Raw genomic sequence first — 20,738 nt, 5'->3', positions numbered from 1 at the left:
AGAAGGTGGGTGGGTGGGTCGAGGATACAGTGAGAAGGTGGGTGGGTGGGTCGAGGATACAATGAGAAGGTGGGTGGGTGGGTCGAGGATACAATGAGAAGGTGGGTGGGTGGGTCGAGGATACAATGAGAAGGTGGGTGGGTGGGTCGAGGATACAATGAGAAGGTGGGTGGGTGGGTCGAGGATACAGTGAGAAGGTGGGTGGGTGGGTCGAGGATACAGTGTGAAGGTGGGTGGGTGGGTCGAGGATACAGTGAGAAGGTGGGTGGGTGGGTCGAGGATACAGTGAGAAGTTGGGTGGGTGGGTCGAGGATACAATGAGAAGGTGGGTGGGTGGGTCGAGGATACAATGAGAAGGTGGGTGGGTGGGTCGAGGATACAATGAGAAGGTGGGTGGGTGGGTCGAGGATACAGTGAGAAGGTGGGTGGGTGGGTCGAGGATACAGTGAGAAGGTGGGTGGGTGGGTCGAGGATACAGTGAGAAGGTGGGTGGGTGGGTCGAGGATACAATGAGAAGGTGGGTGGGTGGGTCGAGGATACAGTGTGAAGGTGGGTGGGTGGGTCGAGGATACAATGTGAAGGTGGGTGGGTGGGTCGAGGATACAGTGAGAAGGTGGGTGGGTGGGTCGAGGATACAATGTGAAGGTGGGTGGGTGGGTCGTGGATACAATGAGAAGGTGGGTGGGTGGGTCGTGGATACAGTGTGAAGGTGGGTGGGTGGGTCGAGGATACAATGTGAAGGTGGGTGGGTGGGTCGAGGATACAATGTGAAGGTGGGTGGGTGGGTCGAGGATACAATGTGAAGGTGGGTGGGTGGGTCGAGGATACAATGAGAAGGTGGGTGGGTGGGTCGAGGATACAGTGTGAAGGTGGGTGGGTGGGTCGAGGATACAATGTGAAGGTGGGTGGGTGGGTCGAGGATACAATGTGAAGGTGGGTGGGTGGGTCGAGGATACAATGTGAAGGTGGGTGGGTGGGTCGAGGATACAATGAGAAGGTGGGTGGGTGGGTCGAGGATACAATGAGAAGGTGGGTGGGTGGGTCGAGGATACAATGTGAAGGTGGGTGGGTGGGTCGAGGATACAATGAGAAGGTGGGTGGGTGGGTCGAGGATACAGTGTGAAGGTGGGTGGGTGGGTCGAGGATACAGTGAGAAGGTGGGTGGGTGGGTTGAGGATACAGTGAGAAGGTGGGTGGGTGGGTCGAGGATACAATGAGAAGGTGGGTGGGTGGGTTGAGGATACAATGAGAAGGTGGGTGGGTGGGTCGAGGATACAATGAGAAGGTGGGTGGGTGGGTCGAGGATACAATGAGAAGGTGGGTGGGTGGGTTGAGGATACAATGAGAAGGTGGGTGGGTGGGTCGAGGATACAATGAGAAGGTGGGTGGGTGGGTCGAGGATACAATGAGAAGGTGGGTGGGTGGGTCGAGGATACAATGTGAAGGTGGGTGGGTGGGTCGAGGATACAATGTGAAGGTGGGTGGGTGGGTCGAGGATACAATGAGAAGGTGGGTGGGTGGGTCGAGGATACAATGTGAAGGTGGGTGGGTGGGTCGAGGATACAGTGAGAAGGTGGGTGGGTGGGTTTGAGGATACAATGAGAAGGTGGGTGGGTGGGTCGAGGATACAATGAGAAGGTGGGTGGGTGGGTCGAGGATACAATGAGAAGGTGGGTGGGTGGGTCGAGGATACAATGAGAAGGTGGGTGGGTGGGTCGAGGATACAATGAGAAGGTGGGTGGGTGGGTCGAGGATACAGTGAGAAGGTGGGTGGGTGGGTCGAGGATACAGTGAGAAGGTGGGTGGGTGGGTCGAGGATACAATGAGAAGGTGGGTGGGTGGGTCGAGGATACAGTGAGAAGGTGGGTGGGTGGGTCGAGGATACAATGTGAAGGTGGGTGGGTGGGTCGAGGATACAGTGAGAAGGTGGGTGGGTGGGTCGAGGATACAATGTGAAGGTGGGTGGGTGGGTCGAGGATACAATGTGAAGGTGGGTGGGTGGGTCGAGGATACAATGTGAAGGTGGGTGGGTGGGTCGAGGATACAGTGAGAAGGTGGGTGGGTGGGTCGAGGATACAGTGAGAAGGTGGGTGGGTGGGTCGAGGATACAATGAGAAGGTGGGTGGGTGGGTCGAGGATACAGTGAGAAGGTGGGTGGGTGGGTCGAGGATACAATGTGAAGGTGGGTGGGTGGGTCGAGGATACAATGTGAAGGTGGGTGGGTGGGTCGAGGATACAGTGAGAAGGTGGGTGGGTGGGTCGAGGATACAATGTGAAGGTGGGTGGGTGGGTCGAGGATACAATGAGAAGGTGGGTGGGTGGGTCGAGGATACAATGTGAAGGTGGGTGGGTGGGTCGAGGATACAATGTGAAGGTGGGTGGGTGGGTCGAGGATACAGTGAGAAGGTGGGTGGGTGGGTCGAGGATACAATGAGAAGGTGGGTGGGTGGGTCGAGGATACAATGAGAAGGTGGGTGGGTGGGTCGAGGATACAGTGAGAAGGTGGGTGGGTGGGTCGAGGATACAGTGAGAAGGTGGGTGGGTGGGTTTGAGGATACAATGAGAAGGTGGGTGGGTGGGTCGAGGATACAATGAGAAGGTGGGTTCGAGGGATATAGAAAAATGAACAAAACTTGCATTTATAAACGCTTTTCGTGACCTCAAGATATCTGAAAACAAATGAAGTACTCTTGAAGTGCACTCACTGTTGGGATGTTAAGCAGGCAATTTGTGCACAGCAAGATCCCACAAACAGCAATGTGATAAATGACCAGAATCCCCAGTTTTATTGAAGTGTTAATATTGACCAGGAGACCGGGGAGAACTCCCCCGATCTTCTTCGAAATCGTGGCCCTGGGATCTTTTATCTCCACCCGAGAGGGCAGACGGGGCCTCGGTTCAACATCTCATCCGAAAGACGGCACCTCCGACAGTGCAGCACTGGGAGTGTTGGCCTGGATTGTGCGCTCAAGTCACTACAGTGGGACTTGACTTGACCTGATGACCTTCCAACTCAGAGGCGAGAGTTCTACCCACTGAGCTGAGGCTGACACTTGGTGAGACGATGGATAGGTGTGGGTTGGTCTGTCAGAAAGTGACAGGCTTTATTCTGTGATTCTGATCTTACAGGATCTGGAATGATAGGTCAGGACTGAGGATCTGGTCCGGAGTCCTCAGTCCACCAGTAATGACTGACTCACCTTGCTATGGTATTGTAATACCTGAGCGATGACTCTTATCTCAGGACAGTACTGCTTGACAGCTATCGCCCTACAATCAAACATAAAAGGACTTCAGTTACGCGGATAGACTGGAGAAGCTGGGGTTGTTCTCCTTGGAACAGAGACGGCTGCGAGGAGATTTGATAGAGGTGTTCAAAATCATGAAGGGTCTGGACAGAGTAGATAGAGAGAAACTGTTCCCAATGGCGGAAGGGTCAAGAACCAGAGGGCATAGATTTAAGGTGATTGGCAAAAGAATCAAAGGTGAGATGAGGAAAAACTTTTTTACACAGCGAGTGGTTGTGATCTGGAATGCACTGCCCGAGGGGGTGGTGGAGGCAGATTCAATCATGGCCTTCAAAAGGGAACTGGATAAGTACTTGAAAGGAAAAAATTTGCAGGCAATGGGGATAGGGCGGGGGAGTGGGACTTGCTGGAATGCTTTTGAATAGAGCTGGCACGGACTCGATGGGCTGAACGGCCTCACTCCGTGCTGTAACCTTTCTATGCTTCTATGACCATGAAAGTGTCGTGACTATTTAAGTATGAAGGTTTGAACGAGTCGTTACATAAGGTTAACTCCACACTCCCAACGGGAACTCCTCTCCGAGGCGATGTGGGTGGAGAATTGGGGCTACAACACTGTAGGATATACCTCTTCGATGGGAGAGTTAGGGGACTGGAGGGATGGGCTTCGATGGGAGAGTTAGGGGACTAGAGGGATGGGCTTCGATGGGAGAGTTAGGGGACTGGAGGGATGGGCTTCGATGGGAGAGTTAGGGGATTAGAGGGATGGGCTTCGATGGGAGAGTTAGGGGACTGGAGGGATGGGCTTCGATGGGAGAGTTAGGGGACTAGAGGGATGGGCTTCGATGGGAGAGTTAGGGGACTAGAGGGATGGGCTTCGATGGGAGAGTTGGGGACTAGAGGGATGGGCTTCGATGGGAGAGTTAGGGGACTAGAGGGATGGGCTTCGATGGGAGAGTTAGGGATTAGAGGGATGGGCTTCGATGGGAGAGTTGGGGACGAGAGGGATGGGCTTCGATGGGAGAGTTAGGGGACTAGAGGGATGGGCTTCGATGGGAGAGTTAGGGATTAGAGGGATGGGCTTCGATGGGAGAGTTGGGGACGAGAGGGATGGGCTTCGATGGGAGAGTTAGGGGACTGGAGGGATGGGCTTCAATGGGAGAGTTAGGGGACGAGATGGATGGGCTTCGATGGGAGAGTTAGGGGACTGGAGGGATGGGCTTCGATGGGAGAGTTAGGGGACTGGAGGGATGGGCTTCGATGGGAGAGTTAGGGGACTAGAGGGATGGGCTTCGATGGGAGAGTTAGGGGACGAGATGGATGGGCTTCGATGGGAGAGTTAGGGGACTGGAGGGATGGGCTTCGATGGGAGAGTTAGGGGACTGGAGGGATGGGCTTCGATGGGAGAGTTAGGGGACTGGAGGGATGGGCTTCAATGGGAGAGTTAGGGGACTGGAGGGATGGGCTTCGATGGGAGAGTTGGGGACTAGAGAGATGGGCTTCGATGGGAGAGTTAGGGGACTGGAGGGATGGGCTTCAATGGGAGAGTTAGGGGACTGGAGGGATGGGCTTCGATGGGAGAGTTAGGGGACTGGAGGGATGGGCTTCGATGGGAGAGTTAGGGGTCTAGAGGGATGGGCTTTGATGGGAGAGTTAGGGGACTGGAGGGATGGGCTTCGATGGGAGAGTTAGGGGACTGGAGGGATGGGCTTCGATGGGAGAGTTAGGGGACTAGAGGGATGGGCTTCGATGGGAGAGTTAGGGGACTAGAGGGATGGGCTTCGATGGGAGAGTTAGGGGACTGGAGGGATGGGCTTCGATGGGAGAGTTAGGGGACTGGAGGGATGGGCTTCGATGGGAGAGTTAGGGTACTAGAGGGATGGGCTTCAATGGGAGAGTTAGGGGACTAGAGGGATGGGCTTCAATGGGAGAGTTAGGGGACTAGAGGGATGGGCTTTGATGGGAGGGTTAGGGGACTGGAGGGATGGGCTTCGATGGGAGAGTTAGGGTACTAGAGGGATGGGCTTCGATGGGAGAGTTAGGGGACTGGAGGGATGGGCTTCGATGGGAGAGTTAGGGGACTGGAGGGATGGGCTTCGATGGGAGAGTTAGGGTACTAGAGGGATGGGCTTCGATGGGAGAGTTAGGGGACTGGAGGGATGGGCTTCGATGGGAGAGTTAGGGGACTGGAGGGATGGGCTTCGATGGGAGAGTTAGGGGACTAGAGGGATGGGCTTCGATGGGAGAGTTGGGGACTAGAGGGATGGGCTTCGATGGCACTTCAATGATCGATGTACCTGAACCCCTAAGTCCCTTTGGACATCCACTGTTTTTAACTTTTTACCATTTAGAAAGTACCCTGTTCTATCCTTTTTTGATCCAAAGTGGATGACCTCACATTTGTCTGCATTGAATTCCATTTGCCACAGTTTTGCCCATTCACCTAATCTATCAATATCGCTTTGTAATTTTATGTTTTCATCTACACTGCTTACAATGCCACCGATCTTTGTGTCAAACTTAGATATGAGACTTTCTATGCCTTCATCCAAGTCGTCAATAAATATTGTGAATAACTGAGGCCCCAAGACAGATCCCTGCGGGACTCCACTAGTCACATCCTGCCAACGTGAGTACCTACCCATTATCCCTACTCTCTGTTGCCTTTCGCTCAGCCAATTTCCTAACCAAGTCCGTAATTTTCCCTCGATTCCATGGGCTTCTATCTCAGCTAACAGTCTCTTATGTGGGACCTTACCAAATGCCTTCTGGAAGTCCATATACAGAACATATTGTTTGAGGGCTAAATATTGACCAGGACACCTCCCCTGCTCTTCTTCAAAATAGCACCATGGGATCTTTTGTCATCTACCAGAAGACTGCACCTCCGACTGTGCAGCAGTCCTTTGGTACTGCATTGGGAGCATTGGCCTGGATTATATACTTTAGTATCTGAAGTGGGATTTGAATCTACAACCTTCTACCATCAGAGATAAGAGTGCTACCCACTGAGCCACAGCTAATCATTCAACAGGTGGTTGGAAGGGACGGCTCAATATCCCATGGGAGGATGAGCAAAATGCTCATCGCTCTGTGATCTTCAGTCTGCAACTACTCATTATCATACACGTCTCGAGGATACTCAGCATTGACAATGGGTGCCAGAAGTAGGACGAATTCACATCCCCAGGATTAATAATTCAATGAGGTGGGGTTTTAAGATGGGTCTTAAGGAGGGGAGGGAGGTGGAGAGGCTTTAACACCTCTTGGTCCACCTTCTTATCTGTGTCTTACCCTCAAAGAATTCCTTTATTGCAAACTGATAACATGTTTCGAAACATTGATAGATTCTGTCGTCTGACACGTACGTGAGAGGGGCTGCAATCGAAGCCAAGGTTTAGAAATACTCCCTCGATTCTTGGCTCCTCCAATCGGATTTGATGGACCTTTTGATAAAAAGGGGCGTATGACAGATGTCAGGTTGATAACACAAGTGAGAACCAGGCTGAGTATAGAAAGCTCAGAGGGGAATGAGAAAGGAAATAAGAGGGGCAAAGAGAGAGTATGAGAATAGACTGGCAGCCAACGTAAAAGGGAATCCAAAAGTCTTCTACAGGCACGTAAACAGGAAACGGGTAGTAAGAGGAGGGACCATAAAGGAGATCTACTCATGGAGGCAGAGGGCATGGCTGAGGTACTAAATGAGTACTTTGCATCTGTCTTTACCAAGGAAGAAGATGCTGCCAGAGTCTCAGTAAAAGAGGAGGTAGTTGAGATGCTGGATGGGCTTAAAATTGATAAAGAGGAGGTACTAGAAAGGCTGGCTGTACTTAAAGTAGATAAGTCACCCGGTCCGGATGAGATGCATCCTAGGTTGCTGAGGGAAGTAAGGGTGGAAATTACAGAGGTACTGGCCAAAATCTTCCAAACATCCTTAGATATGGGGGTGGTGCCAGAGGACTGGAGAACTGCAAATGTTACACCCTTGTTCAAAAAAAGGTGTAAGGATAAACCCAGCAACTACAGGCCAATCAGTTTAACCTCGGTGCTGGGGAAACTTTTAGAAACGATAATCCGGGACAGAATTGACCGTCACTTGGACGAGGGTGGATTGATTAGAGAAAGCCAGCACGGATTTGTTAAAGGCAAATCGTGTTTAACTAACTTGATAGAGTTTTTTGATGAGGTAACAGAGAGGGCAGATGACCGCAATGTGATTGATATGGTGTATATGGACTTTCAAAAGGCGTTTGATAAAGTGCCACATGGTAGGCTTATCATCAAGATTGAAGCCCATGGAATAAAGGGGGCAGTAGCAACATGGATACAGAATTGGCTAAGTGACAGGAAACAGAGAGTAGTGGTGAACGGTTGTTTTTCGGACTGGAGGGAGGTATACAGTGGTGTTCCCCAGGGGTCGGTACTAGGAGCACTGCTTTTCTTGATGTATATTAATGACTTGGACTTGGGTGTACAGGGCACAATTTCAAAATTTGCAGATGACACAAAACTTGGAAGTGCAGTAAACAGTAAGGAGGATAGTGATAGACTTCAAGAGGACATAGACAGGCTGGTGGAATGGGTGGACACGTAGCAGATGAAATTTAACGCAGAAAAATGTGAGGTGATACATTTTGGTAGGAAGAACGAGGAGAGGCAATATAAACTAGAGGGTACAATTCAAAAAGGGGGTGCAGGAACAGAGAGATCTGGGGGTACATGTGCACAAATCATTGAAGGTGGCAGGGCAGGTTGAGAAAGCGGTTAAAAAAGCATACGGGATCCTGGGCTTTATAAATAGAGGCATGGAGTACAAAAGCAAGGAAGTCATGATGAACCTTTATAAAACACTGGTTCGGCCACAACTGGGGTATTGTGTCCAGTTCTGGGCACCGCACTTTAGGAAAGATGTGAAGGCCTTAGAGAGGGTGCAGAAGAGATTTACCAGAATGATTCCAGGGATGAGGGACTTTAGTTATGTGGATAGACTGGAGAAGCTGGGGTTGTTCTCCTTAGAGTAGAGAAGGTTGAGAGGAGATTTGACAGAGGTATTCAAAATCATGAAGAGTCTAGACAGAGTAGATAGAGAGAAACTGTTCCCATTGGCGGAAGGGTCAAGAACCAGAGGTCATAGATTTAAGGTGATTGGCAAAAGAACCAAAGGTGACATGAGGAAAAACTTTTTTACACAGCGAGTGGTTAGGATCTGGAATGCACTGCACGAGGGGGTGGTGGAGGCAGATTCAATCAAGGCTTTCAAACGAGAACTGGATAAATACTTGAAAGGAAAAAATTTGCGGGGCTACGGGGATAGGGTGGTGGAGTGGGACTAGCTGGATTGCTCTTGCATAGAGCCGGCACAGACTCGATGGGCCGGATGGCCTCCTTCCGTACTGTAACCTTTCTATGATCCTATGACCTTAACTCACTCCCATTTATCCATAAAATTGAATTACTCATTGAGGGAGAAAATTATCTGAATAATATTGGTTCAATACCAATTTAACATCACAACAACTACAACAACTTGCATTTATATAGCACCTTTAACATAGTAAAATGTCCCAAGGTGCTTCACAGGAGCGTAACCAAACAAAATTTGACACCGAGCCACATAAGGAGATATTAGGACAGGTGACCAAAAGCTTGGTCAAAGAGGTAGGTTTTAAGGAGCGTCTTAAAGGAGGAGAGAGAGGCGGAGAGGTTTAGGGAGGGAATTCCAGAGCTTAGGGTCTAACCAGCTGAAGGCACGGCCGCCAATGGTGGAGCGAATAAAATCAGGGATGGGCCAGAATTGGAGGAGCGCAGAGATCTCGGAGGGTTGTAGGGCTGGAGGAGGTCACAGAGATAGGAAGGGGGCGAGGCCACGGAGGGATTTGAAAACAAGGATGAGAATTTTAAAATCGGAACAGGAGCCCAATGTAGGTCAGTGAGACAAGGCCTAATCTCTGCCTTCACTAAAGTACTGAGGGAGTGCTGCACTGTCAGAGGTGCCGTCTTTCGGAGGAGACGCTAAACCGAGGCCCCGTCTGCCCGTTCAGGCGGAAGTAAAAGATGCCCCCCCACTACCCTCCCATCGTATTTGAAGAGTTCTCCCGGTGTCCTGGCCAACATTCCTCCCTCAGCCAACTTTAACCGGATATCGATCCCGTTGCTGGGTGTGGAAAATGTCTGGTGCAGAATGGCTGCTGGGTCAAAGGCCAGAGGGATCCCGTCAAGGCACTTTGACCCCTCTGGCTCACTGCAAGTGATTCCTCAGGGTGAGAGCTCGGAGGTGTCAAGGTGCTATATAAATGCAATGGACTTCTTCCGGCCCCTGCTCCATTTTCCTACCTCATGATGTTCGTAGAATCTTCTGCTTCTGGATTAAGGCAGTTTTTGTCTGCCAAAATCAAACAGGCATCAGCCTCTTCCAGCTAAAGTGAGAACAAGAGGGCTTTACTCATACTTAATGTCAAATGTAGACTTAAGGAACTTTTTGTTTTCAGGCCGTTTCTTGGATATTCTCAACATTTCCCTCATTTGCTCCTTGGAGCTGTGCCTTTAAGAACCATCCCTTTAACACATTAGTTGAAACAGAAAGAAAATGATTACCTTTGTCAGATTCATCTGGTGAACCAATCAGATCCCAGAAAAAGGGGCTTGGCTTCATCTAACGGGCCAATCAGAGACAAGACAAAGGGGCTTGGCTGCATCTAACGGGCCAATCAGAGCCCAGAAAAAGGGGCTGCAGTGATTGGTTGATCTAACGGACCAATCAGATCCCAGAAAAAGGAGCTTCAGTGATTGGTTCATCTAACGGGCCAATCAGATCCCAGAAAAAGGGGCTTGACTTTTTCTAACGGGCCAATCAGATCCCAGGGAAAGGGGCTTGGGTGACAAGCGGGCATAACTCGACATGCCAACTGTTATTTTGGTGGGACAAAGGCTGGCAGAAGCCATCAGCTCGTGGCACTGCACCTCCTCACAACCGTTTACCCTCCGCCCAGGGCCGGAGAGGGAGTGGGACCGGTTCCTGAATGGGGTAAAGGTCACGTCATATAGAAGGCAAGTGTCTCTGCAGATAACACTTGGTCCATGTGATCTCCTGGGCTGATTTTGATCGCCTGATGGGGGGGGGGTCGGAGAGGAATTTTCCAGAGTATTTTTTGTTCCCTTAGGGCACCTTGACCCCCGGCTCACCATTTAAGAACATGAGAATTAGGAGCAGGAGTAGGCCATTCGGCCCCTCGAGCCTGCTCCGCCATTCAATCAGATCATGGCTGATCTTCGACCTCAACTCCACTTTCCCGCCCGATCCCCATATCCCTTGATTCCCCTGGACTCCAAAAATCTGTCCATCTCAGCCTTGAATATATTCAATGACTGAGCATCCACAGCCCTCTGGGGTAGAGAATTCCAAAGATTCACAACCCTCTGAGTGAAGAAATTCCTCCTCATCCCAGTCCTAAATGTCCGACCCCTTATCCTGAGACCATGTCCCCTAGTTCTAGACTCTCCAGCCAGGGGAAACATCCTCTCAGCATCTGCCCTGTCAAGCCCTCTAAGATTTTTATACATTTCAATGAGATCACCTCTGATTTTTCTCAACTCCAGAGAGTATAGGCCCATTTTACTCAATCTCTCCTCATAGGACAACCCTCTCATCCCAGGAATTAACCTTTGATGTTGTCATCCAGCATTGGGAACTTAAAAGATTTTAGTTGGAGATTGTGATCTGGGAGGAGACAGAAGACATTGGACTCGACACTTTGGGTAGCGGGGAGCCCGAGATTGGACTCTTCCTTTCCCAAGGAGTGGCTCTGTGTCCGCACCCCGGAAAAAACAATGTCCACGGCCCGTGGACCATGGTTATCAACAAGCTGACAGACCTGTGGGCCTCGATACAGGTGGGGCCTGGGGCTGCTCCTCTGACCGTTCGAAGTCAGGATAGGTGGGGCTGACCTTATCTGAGGAGAGATACCCTTGAAGGAGTCTCGGCCTCTAGCTTGATCCAAGTCCGTTCCTCAAAAGCTACATTTTTGCTGGGGACTCGGGACAGCCCGAGTCTCCAATGGTCCTCCAATGGAGCTTTGGAGCTGGTGCCCACTCACCTGCCGCTGGGAAAGGTCAGACCTCTGGCCAGTTACCTTCTACGTCAAGGCCTTTCTTTGGGCTAAAAGGCCTCTGGACAAAGGACAACTGACAAGCCAGTGTGGCTGACGGCCTCCATTCTACGAGTGACTGGATCTAAGGCGCTCGACCTCAAGAGGGATACGGCCAGCCTCAAGGTCTGGGAACGGGCCTGTGCCGGCAACCAGACGCTACAGCCTGCTCGATGCTTAACCCGCCAAGCAAGGCCCCCTGTTGAGGTAAGGTGAGCAGGTCGGGGTTGCGGGGGGGGTGGGGGGGAGATGTCACCTGCCATCCTTCGGTCTGCTATCCTCACGGTGGAATTAACCCAAATAAAATAAACGGCTAACCGACGGAAGAACGGCAATCGAATGCGTTTGAGCCTCCCGCCGATAATACCAGAGCCAAGGTCACCTCTGCTGTTATGTTCTTACCTGAACCCTGTCCAAATCAGTTGGGTTAAGTACGGATCCTTGGTAAAACTCCATCTGAGTCACATGGCGTTTGAACAGGGCCTGGAGCTCAAGGCCTGGGTTGAAACTGTAACCAAGCATTGGGTACCGTGTTAATCAAGAAGACATCTCCTGCGAAACGAGGCTTAGATTGACCGTTATTTACGTGATGCCCAGTTCGGTTGGTCAGCCCTCGAATAAAGTGCTTGCCGTCTTTGCTTCGTTTCCCCTCACTGATTTCCATTTAATTGTCCTCGCGGGGGGTGTTTGCTAGTGCTGTTGGGGAAGGTTTAAACGAGAATGGCAGGGGGATGGGAACCTGAGCAGGGAGACAGAGGAGGGGGAAAACAAGGATAGAAGAATGGGAGGTGATCTCATCGCAACATATAACATTCCAACAGGACGAGACAGACTAGATGCAGGGAGGATGTTCCCGATGGCTGGGGAGTCCAGAACCAGGGGGCAAGGACTCAGGATACGGGGTATGCCATTTAGAACCGAGATGAGGAGAAATTTCTTCGCTCAGAGGGTGGTGAACCTGTGGAATTCTCTACCACAGAAGGCAGTGGAGGCCAAGTCATTAGATGTATTCAAGAAGGAGATCGATATATTTCTTAATGCTAAAGGGGTCAAGGGAAATGGGGAGAAAGCGGGACTGAGTTAGACGATCAGCCATGATCATTTTGAATGGCGGAGCAGGCCTGAAGGGCCGAATGGCCGACTCTTGCTCCTATTTTCTATGTTTCCATGTTTAATTGCCTCCACAGTTCGCCGTCTACAAATCCATCAGAGCCTTTGCTCTTAGTTAAAGGAACGAGCTGACTCTTCAAAGACAGTCAACCACGGTTTCGCGAGCAACACCTCGTTACGTAGGGGGCAACGCTACGGAGAGATCTCTCTCCGGTCTGCACCCGATTTCCTTTCGAGATGAACTGCCGCCCGGACAGTTCCTTGTCACCCCAACCCCAGCCGCTCCCCCAGCCTCCAGGCTCAGTTGGGGTCGCCAACCCTCTAGGATTGGCCTGGAGTCTCCAGCAATTAAAGACTAATCTCCTCCGAGCAAAACCCAGGAGAAAAATCATCGGGGGACGTGAAAAAAATCGTGGTTCTTTTTCTAAACTTTTTTTTTGTGAACACTTTGTAAAGTTTATCCGTTTGGGGATGGTGCAGGAAAATGGCGTTGAGGTAGAAGATCAGCCATGATCTTGTTGAATGGCGGAACAGGCTCGAGGGGCCGAATGGCCCACTCCTGCTCCTATTTCTTCAGTAAAAACATCATCCACGGGAAAATAAAGGCTGTTTGACCGGCAGTCAAGAAGCATCCAATCGGGGAAGTGAAAAGCCTGTTCGCTTTCCGATTGGCCGTGGGGAAGGCGGGACGTCGCAAGGATGGACATGTCGGGCGGCCAATGGCGCCAGAGTGCGGGGGGGGGGGGGGGGGGCGGTTGGAGAACGGGGGGTCATGTGGTGGAGCCTCCAGGAATACGTCCAAGTCGAGTTGGCGACCCCTTAGTGTCAATGTGGGACATCTGACTGTGTGAAAACGCAGCGATTCCTTTCGAAAATGTGTCAAATGAAAAACGAATATTTCAAAGCTTTACTCACTGGTACCAAAAGCAGGAAACCAGTCGGAACAGGTTCGATCGGGGAATTACTAAAAAATTAATTGATAAAATTGTTCGAACAGAGGAGATTAAGGGGGCGATTTGATAGAGGTTTGAAATTCTGAAGGGGAGGTGCAGGGTAAGATAGAAACAGTCTGTTTGCAGTAGTTGAGGGGGTCTGGAACGAGGGGACACAGAGAACAAGATTAAATGGGAGAGGTTTCGGACAGAGAGCAGGAGAAGCCTTTTTTTTTACACCGAGAGTTGAGAGGCTGTGGAATTCACTCCCGGAGTTAGTGATCGAAGCAGAGGCCAGGTCAACATTTAAGAACAGGATAAATAGGTGGTTTAAGGAAAAGGAGGGATAAAGGGATATGGGAACACGGGATTAGGATACTGCTCGTGCGGGGGATAAACCCCAACACGGACCGGTTGGGCCGAAGGGCCTGTTTCCGTGCTGTAATTTCATTGTGGTAAACAAGGCCAGAGCTAAACCAATCAAAATAAGAGCGTGAACAAGGCTTGGAGAGTGAGGGGCGCCTTGGGTTAGACAGTAGTCTTAGGTACGATTTAAGAGCAGGAGTATGCCATTCGGCCCCTCGAGCCTGCTCTGCCATTTTGATAAGATCATGGCTGATCTGATGGTGACCTCAACCCTACTTTCCCATCTGCCTACTGTAACCTTTGACTCCCTTGTTAATCAGGAATCTATCGAACTCAATGACCCTGCCTCCATCGCTCTCTGCAGGAGTTCCACAGACTCACGACCCACTGAGAGCAAAAATTTCTCCTCATCTCCGTCTTAAATGGGAGACCCCTTATTTTTAAACTGTGGCCCCTAGTTCTAGTCTCTCCCACAAGGGGAAACATCCTCTCAGCATCTACCCCTTCCAGGCCCCTCAGGATCTTATATGTTTCAATAAGATCACCTCTCGTTCTTCTAAACTCCAATGTACACAGGCCCAACTTGTCCAACCTTTCCTCATAAGATAACCCCCTCATCCCAGGAATCGCCACAAGGAACTGGGTTGGAACCAAACCCAGGACAATGGATGGAAGTCTCCTCTATAAAGGTCCTGGTTGAGATGAGCTTGACAACCTCAGTCCAAGTCTCAAGCCTCAAATTTGGCAATTTTGCCCAAGAGGTCGCAGGATGGCTGGCACGAGGGATGGGTGAAATAACACCACCCACAGGGGCACCTTGCCAAGATTGGGATTAAGGCACAACGAGCTACACCTTCTGACTGGCAAAGTCACCGTACCAACTCTTAAACACCCTCATGTTATATAGCCCCCCCGTGCGTTATTCTGTATTAACCCGTTTAAGATGGGGTTGGCGGGGGGGGGGGGGGGAGAGGGGCGGGGGAAGAGGGGGAAGGATGTGCCTTGGTTACCATACCTGACCCTCTGCCCAGCAATCCCGAACGGATGGGCATTCGGATCAGGTTCTGGATGAAGAACAAAAGAGGTGGGGGTGGGGATGGGGGGGGAGGGGATTTTCAACCGGCCGTCCGGGCGTGAAACTGACTTGAAATGGACTGAAATGAAAATGGGGAGGTCTCCATGACGGGCGGCCGATCCGCCCAGTCAGTTTCACACCAGGGTGCCATGTTCAAAATCTGCCCAGTGCAGTCTCCAACCCTTAAACATTGGCACTATCCTGTATACAAGAGGATATCAAGTGTCCACTCATACTGCCTTACAAATCATTTCACAACTCGCCATGGTCAGGTTGTTATTCGTTCATGGGATGTGGGCGTCGCTGGCGAGGCCGGCATTTATTGCCCATCCCTAATTGCCCTTGAGAAGGTGGTGGTGAGCCGCCTTCTTGAACCGCTGCAGTCCGTGTGGTGAAGGTTCTCCCACAGTGCTGTTAGGAAGGGAGCTCCAGGATTTTGACCCAGCGACGATGAAGGAACGGTCGATATATTTCCAAGTCGGGATGGTGCGTGACTTGGAGGGGAACGTGCAGGTGGTGTTGTTCCCATGCACCTGCTGCCCTCGTCCCCCTAGATGGTGGAGGTCGCGGGTTTGATTTACAACAAAATGAGGTGTGGGTTGCTGGAGCAGTTCTGTAAACCACTAGTCGACCATTCCTACGACGATAACATAAACTGAAGCAGCTTGAAATCAAATTCCAGCCACTGCAATTTTACATTACTGGTTCTTTGATGTCCTTTCAAGAAGGAAACCTGCCATCCTTACCCAGTCTATATGTGACTCCAGTCCCACACTTAACTGCCCTCTGAGTTGGCCACGCCAGTCACTTGTCTCAAACCACTATTAAAAAGGGGACAGTAGCCTAGTGATTAAGAACATAAGAAATAGGAGCAGGAGTAGGCCATTCGGCCCCTCGAGCCCGCTCCGCCATTCAATCAGATCATGGCTGATCTTCGACCTCAACTCCGCTCTCCCGCCCGATCCCCAGACCCCTTGATTCCCCTCGAGTCCAAAAGAGGATGTCACGGAGTAATCCGGAGAACGTGAGTTTGAATCCCACCACAGAGGTTGGAGAATTCACGTTGAGTTGGAGAGTTTAAATTGAGTTTAAAAAAATTTGGGGACTAAAACACCGGTAACAGTAAAAGTGACCTTGAAGCGTTCGGATTGTCGTTAAATCCAAGATGCTTCGCTCGTGTCCTTTCGGGAAGGAAACCTGCTGGCCTTACCCGGATCTGGGCCTACGTGTGGCTCCGTGTCTCAGCATCCTGTACTTACTCTTCCATGATGACAATGTCTGTTGAATATTCCTCTCTCTCTTTGCGGATGAAATCTTTCAGGAAATCATGGATACTGATCAGAGTGATGTGGCCGCAGAGCAGTATATATCTACGACAGATCAGACACGTCCAGAAGGTCAAAAGTTTCGTGGCAGAAGTGAATCGAGGGAGGGAGGGGGGAGTGAAACCACTCCCTGTTTCCATGGCGACCTGGCATTGCGGGTGGCGAGCTGTCGCCCTCGCTTGCCCCTGAAGGCCTTACGTGAGGTGGCGTCGGAATCGATTGTCTCGTGGCTGGCGCAGGCATGGCCACAAACGGGCATCTCGCCCGAAAGGGGCTTCCAGACCCGGGGGGGAGGGCGCACGCTCCCGAGGTTGGCTGAGCTTTCATCTGATACTCGTGCCGAGAGTCCAGGTTTTGGAGAGGAGGTGGGGGGCCGGGCGTAGGGGCAAACTCAGGCCTCTCTTTTGCCCTCGCTTTGATGCGCCCCCCCTCCCCTCGCTGTGCTTCCCCTACTCCCCCTCGCCCTTGGGTTTGGGCAGCCCGATAGATGTTAAACCAGGAGTCCTCATTTCGCTGGGTCGTCGCTCGACCACAAGCACGGGCTAGGTCTGTCGATTGGGAAAACGGCCGAGCAAGATGCCCACGCACTGCCCGGCAGGAGTCCCTGGTCAGTGAGCGGGAGCAGGAAGTCCGGCTGACGTTTCTTTCTCCCCCACCCCACCCCACAATCCAGGGGTGCTGAGGACAACTCCAGCCTCACGAGCTGCCCATCCAGATGTGGATGACTCAGAGACGTTTGCTGAGGGCTTCAGAGAGAATTCCGAACCAAACAAAACCGGTCAGAAGACCTGCGCGGTTTGGGGGGGGGGGAAGAGACATATAGAGGAGGCAGTTACTCACTTTTTACCCCGCACCGGTCTGTACGAGCCCGTGTACTTCTTATGGCTTCCGATGATTTCGATGATCTCAGGGACGTGGCTCGCAAACAAGGCCTGTCGGATTGGCAAGGATTCCGATGTTAGCTTTTGTTTCGGAAACCAGGGACTGTTAGGGGGTCGGTCGGGTCACCCCGTCTGAGCTGGAGGTTGGTGGTTTATCACCACAATCTTACGTAGAATTACACGGTATTTACAGCACGGAAACAGGCCATTCGGCCCAACTGGTCTATGCCGGTGTTTATGCTCCACACGAGCCTCCTCCCACCCTTCTTCGTCTCACCCTATCAGCATATCCTTCTATTCCTTTCTCCCTCATGTGTTTATCGAGCTTCCCCTTAAATGCATCTCTGCTGTTCACCTCAACTACTCCTTGTGGTAGCAAGTTCCACGTTCTCACCACTCTCTGGGTAAAGAAGTTTCTCCTGAATTCCCGATTGGATTTATTAGTGACTATCTTATATTTATGGCCCCTAGTCCTGGTCTCCCCCACAAGTGGAGACATCTTCTCTACGTCTACCCTATCGAACGCCTTCATCATTTTGAAGACCTCTATCAGGTCACCTCTCAGTCTTCTCTTTTATAGAGAAAAGAACCCCAGCCTGTTCAGTTATAAACTCTCAGTTCTCATAACAGCCCTGTAAATCTTTTTTTGCACTTTCTCCAGTGCCTCTATATCCCTTTTGTAGCATGGAGACCAGAACTGTGCACAGTACTCCAAATGTGGTCTAACCAAGGTATATGGAGACCAGAACTGTGCACAGTACTCCAAATGTGGTCTAACCAAGGTACATGGAGACCAGAACTGTGCACAGTGCTCCAAGTGTGGTCTAACCAAGGTACATGGAGACCAGAACTGTGCACAGTACTCCAAGTGTGGTCTAACCAAGGTATATGGAGACCAGAACTGTGCACAGTGCTCCAAGTGTGGTCTAACCAAGGTATATGGAGGCCAGATCTATATACAGTACGCGAAGTGTAGTCTAACCAAGGTATATGGAGACCAGAACTGTGCACAGTACTCCAAGTGTGGGCTAATCAAGGCATATGGAGATCAGAACTGTTCACAGTACTCCAAATGTGGTCTAATCAAGTTATATGGAGACCAGAACTGTGCACAGTACTCCAAATGTGGTCTAACCAAGGTATATGGAGACCAGAACTGTGCACAGTACTCCAAATGTGGTCTAACCAAGGTACATGGAGACCAGAACTGTGCACAGTGCTCCAAGTGTGGTCTAACCAAGGTACATGGAGACCAGATCTATATACAGTACGCGAAGTGTAGTCTAACCAAGGTATATGGAGACCAGAACTGTGCACAGTACTCCAAGTGTGGGCTAATCAAGGCATATGGAGATCAGAACTGTTCACAGTACTCCAAATGTGGTCTAATCAAGTTATATGGAGACCAGAACTGTGCACAGTACTCCAAGTGTGGTCTAAACAAGGTATATGGAGACCAGAACTGTGCACAGTACTCCAAGTGTGGTCTAACCAAGGTGTATGGAGACCAGAACTATGCACAGTACTCCAAGTGTGGTCTAACCAAGGTATATGGAGACCAGAACTGTGCACAGTACTCCAAATATGGTCTAACCAAGGGATATGGAGACCAGAACTGTGCACAGTTCTCCAAGTGTGGTCTAACCAAAGTTATCCCATCTGGCTTGCTTTGGAGGTCTGGACAGTGAGGGCTGTTCAACTGTGAGAGGGGGGAATCATGGGAGAGCCCGTTGGGGGGCTGGGCCGTCCCACAGGGTAGTGATCACGAGTCGAAAAGCTAGCTGTTTTTTCTGTTCAGGCCCGGGGGGGGGGAGGGGTGGGGGTGGCCGGGGTCACTAAGGGCAACTGTAGATCTCCAACAGCTGCCCCCCAGCTGTAAACAGCTGGCTGCACCAGGGGACTGGAAGGCTGTGTACAGTCCGCGTGCTTCCTGCCGGCCACATTGGGACCTTAGTAGGCCGCTGAGTGCCCGAGAAACGGACGCTCGGTCTGGGTCTCCCTTTTACTTTGTTCACCAGAAACGGCTATTGACATGACCGACGACCCGCGGACGGCGGGCGAGGCTGCCCCGGCTAGTGACGCATCTTAGGCCCGGGATATTTCTCAGGCTTCCATCTCCTCAGCGTTGGCCCCTTCCAGCCACCACACCAGACGACGTCTGGAAGTGGCCTAAATTTACTTCGATTGTTTCTCGAACTTTGTCTCGGTTTGGAAAGGCCCCGGTCCCCATTGTGACGGCCTGCGGGGGGAGCGGGAGAGGGCGAGGCGGGCGGGGGGGAGGGATGTCTCTGACCCAGAAGGACAACTTGCTGGCAACTTGAGCGACATTTCCACCCGCGCCCTCTCAGGCAGAGAAGAGGAGGCCTCGGTTCCGTTAATCGGCGCTGGGTTCAAAGAGTTTCACGTGCCCAAAAGGCAATCAAGGAGAACATTCAGGGATTGCTTTACCAGGCCCAGGATAATGAAGAACACCATGAAGACTTGGCCCACTGTGGTCCTGGCAGTGAAGTCACCGTACCCGACCGTTGACATGGTGACCATAAGAAGATAGACGCATTGCCAGTAGGTCAAGGTCTGTCCGTTGGGCTCCTGCAACCAGGGGTCTCCCGAGTTTTCGATCTAACAACAGAGAAAGTGACAATTAGTGAGAAGGGTCATGCAAGGTTCCTCTACACTCGACCCTGATCAACCCAGGTGATTCACCCAACGGGAACATTATGGCGAAGATTCAGGGCTTGGAGGCAACTAAAATTGGCCGCCAACATCCTTGGGCCTTTCCAAGTCTTTCCCTTCCTCGCCCCTACTTGCCCTTCCTTAGCAACCGCCCCCCACCCCCACGAGCAGCCAGCCTAGACGGTGCAGAGGCAAGGGGTGGACTTTTGCAAAGTATCTCCACACGTGCTGGAGGGTGGGGTCACCCCTGGGGCCCTCCTGGGCTCCACTGAACAATCTGGGAGAGCTTGAAATCTTTCCGAAATTCTGTTGCCCGTTTCCTAACCCTGCACCCATTCCCGCTCACCCGTCGCCCCATCCTCGCAGGCCTCCATCGGCTCCTGGTTCCCCCAACACCTCGTTTCAAATCCCTCCACGGCCGCGCCCCTCCCTATCTCTGCAATCTCCCCCTCCCCCCCCCGCCTCGCCCAAAAACTCCCTGATTTCGGCCTCTTCTGCAGCACCCTCTCCCTTAGCCCCACCATTGGGGGCAGTGCTTCCAGCCGCCCGGGCCCCTCGCTCTGGAGTTCCCGCCCTTAACCCCACCGCCTCCCTCTCCTCCTTTAAGACCTATCCTTAAAACCAATCTCTTCGACTTAATTTTTGATCACCCCGTCCTAATCTCTCCTTCTTCGGCTGACCATCTACATTCCTCGGGCCTCTGTGAGGCATCCTGGGACATCAGTGAAGCATCCTGGGATGTCAGTGAAGCATTCTGGGAATTCTGTGAAGCATCCTGGGACATCAGTGAAGCATCCTGGGACATCAGTGAAGCATCCTGGGACATCGGTGAAGCATCCTGGGACATCGGTGAAGCATCTTGGGACATCGGTGAAGCATCCTGGGACATCAGTGAAGCATCCTGGGACATCGTTGAAGCATCCTGGGACATCGGTGAAGCATCCTGGGCCATGAGTGAAGCATCCTGGGCCATGAGTGAAGCAT

The 20,738-nt window shown here is 51.5% G+C and overlaps 1 protein-coding gene across 1 annotated transcript in view; it reads right to left on the bottom strand.

The window, feature by feature from the left end:
* Nucleotides 1-20,738, bottom strand: part of LOC137336022 (calcium-activated potassium channel subunit alpha-1a-like) — a 140,340-nt gene that overhangs the window by 67,721 nt on the left and 51,881 nt on the right. The window contains exons 8-13 of the mRNA XM_068001525.1: nt 19,530-19,700; nt 17,041-17,132; nt 16,135-16,245; nt 11,795-11,900; nt 9,582-9,664; nt 3,201-3,270 (exon numbers count right to left, since the gene is read on the bottom strand). Coding sequence (XP_067857626.1) covers nt 3,201-3,270; nt 9,582-9,664; nt 11,795-11,900; nt 16,135-16,245; nt 17,041-17,132; nt 19,530-19,700 — 633 coding nt within the window. The remainder of the gene's footprint in view (nt 1-3,200; nt 3,271-9,581; nt 9,665-11,794; nt 11,901-16,134; nt 16,246-17,040; nt 17,133-19,529; nt 19,701-20,738) is intronic.

Source organism: Heptranchias perlo, chromosome 20 (assembly GCF_035084215.1).
Source record: "Heptranchias perlo isolate sHepPer1 chromosome 20, sHepPer1.hap1, whole genome shotgun sequence".
Lineage (NCBI taxonomy): Eukaryota > Metazoa > Chordata > Chondrichthyes > Hexanchiformes > Hexanchidae > Heptranchias > Heptranchias perlo.
The sequence above is the reverse complement of the archived record's forward strand: the minus strand, read 5'-3'. Positions and strand labels throughout refer to the sequence as shown.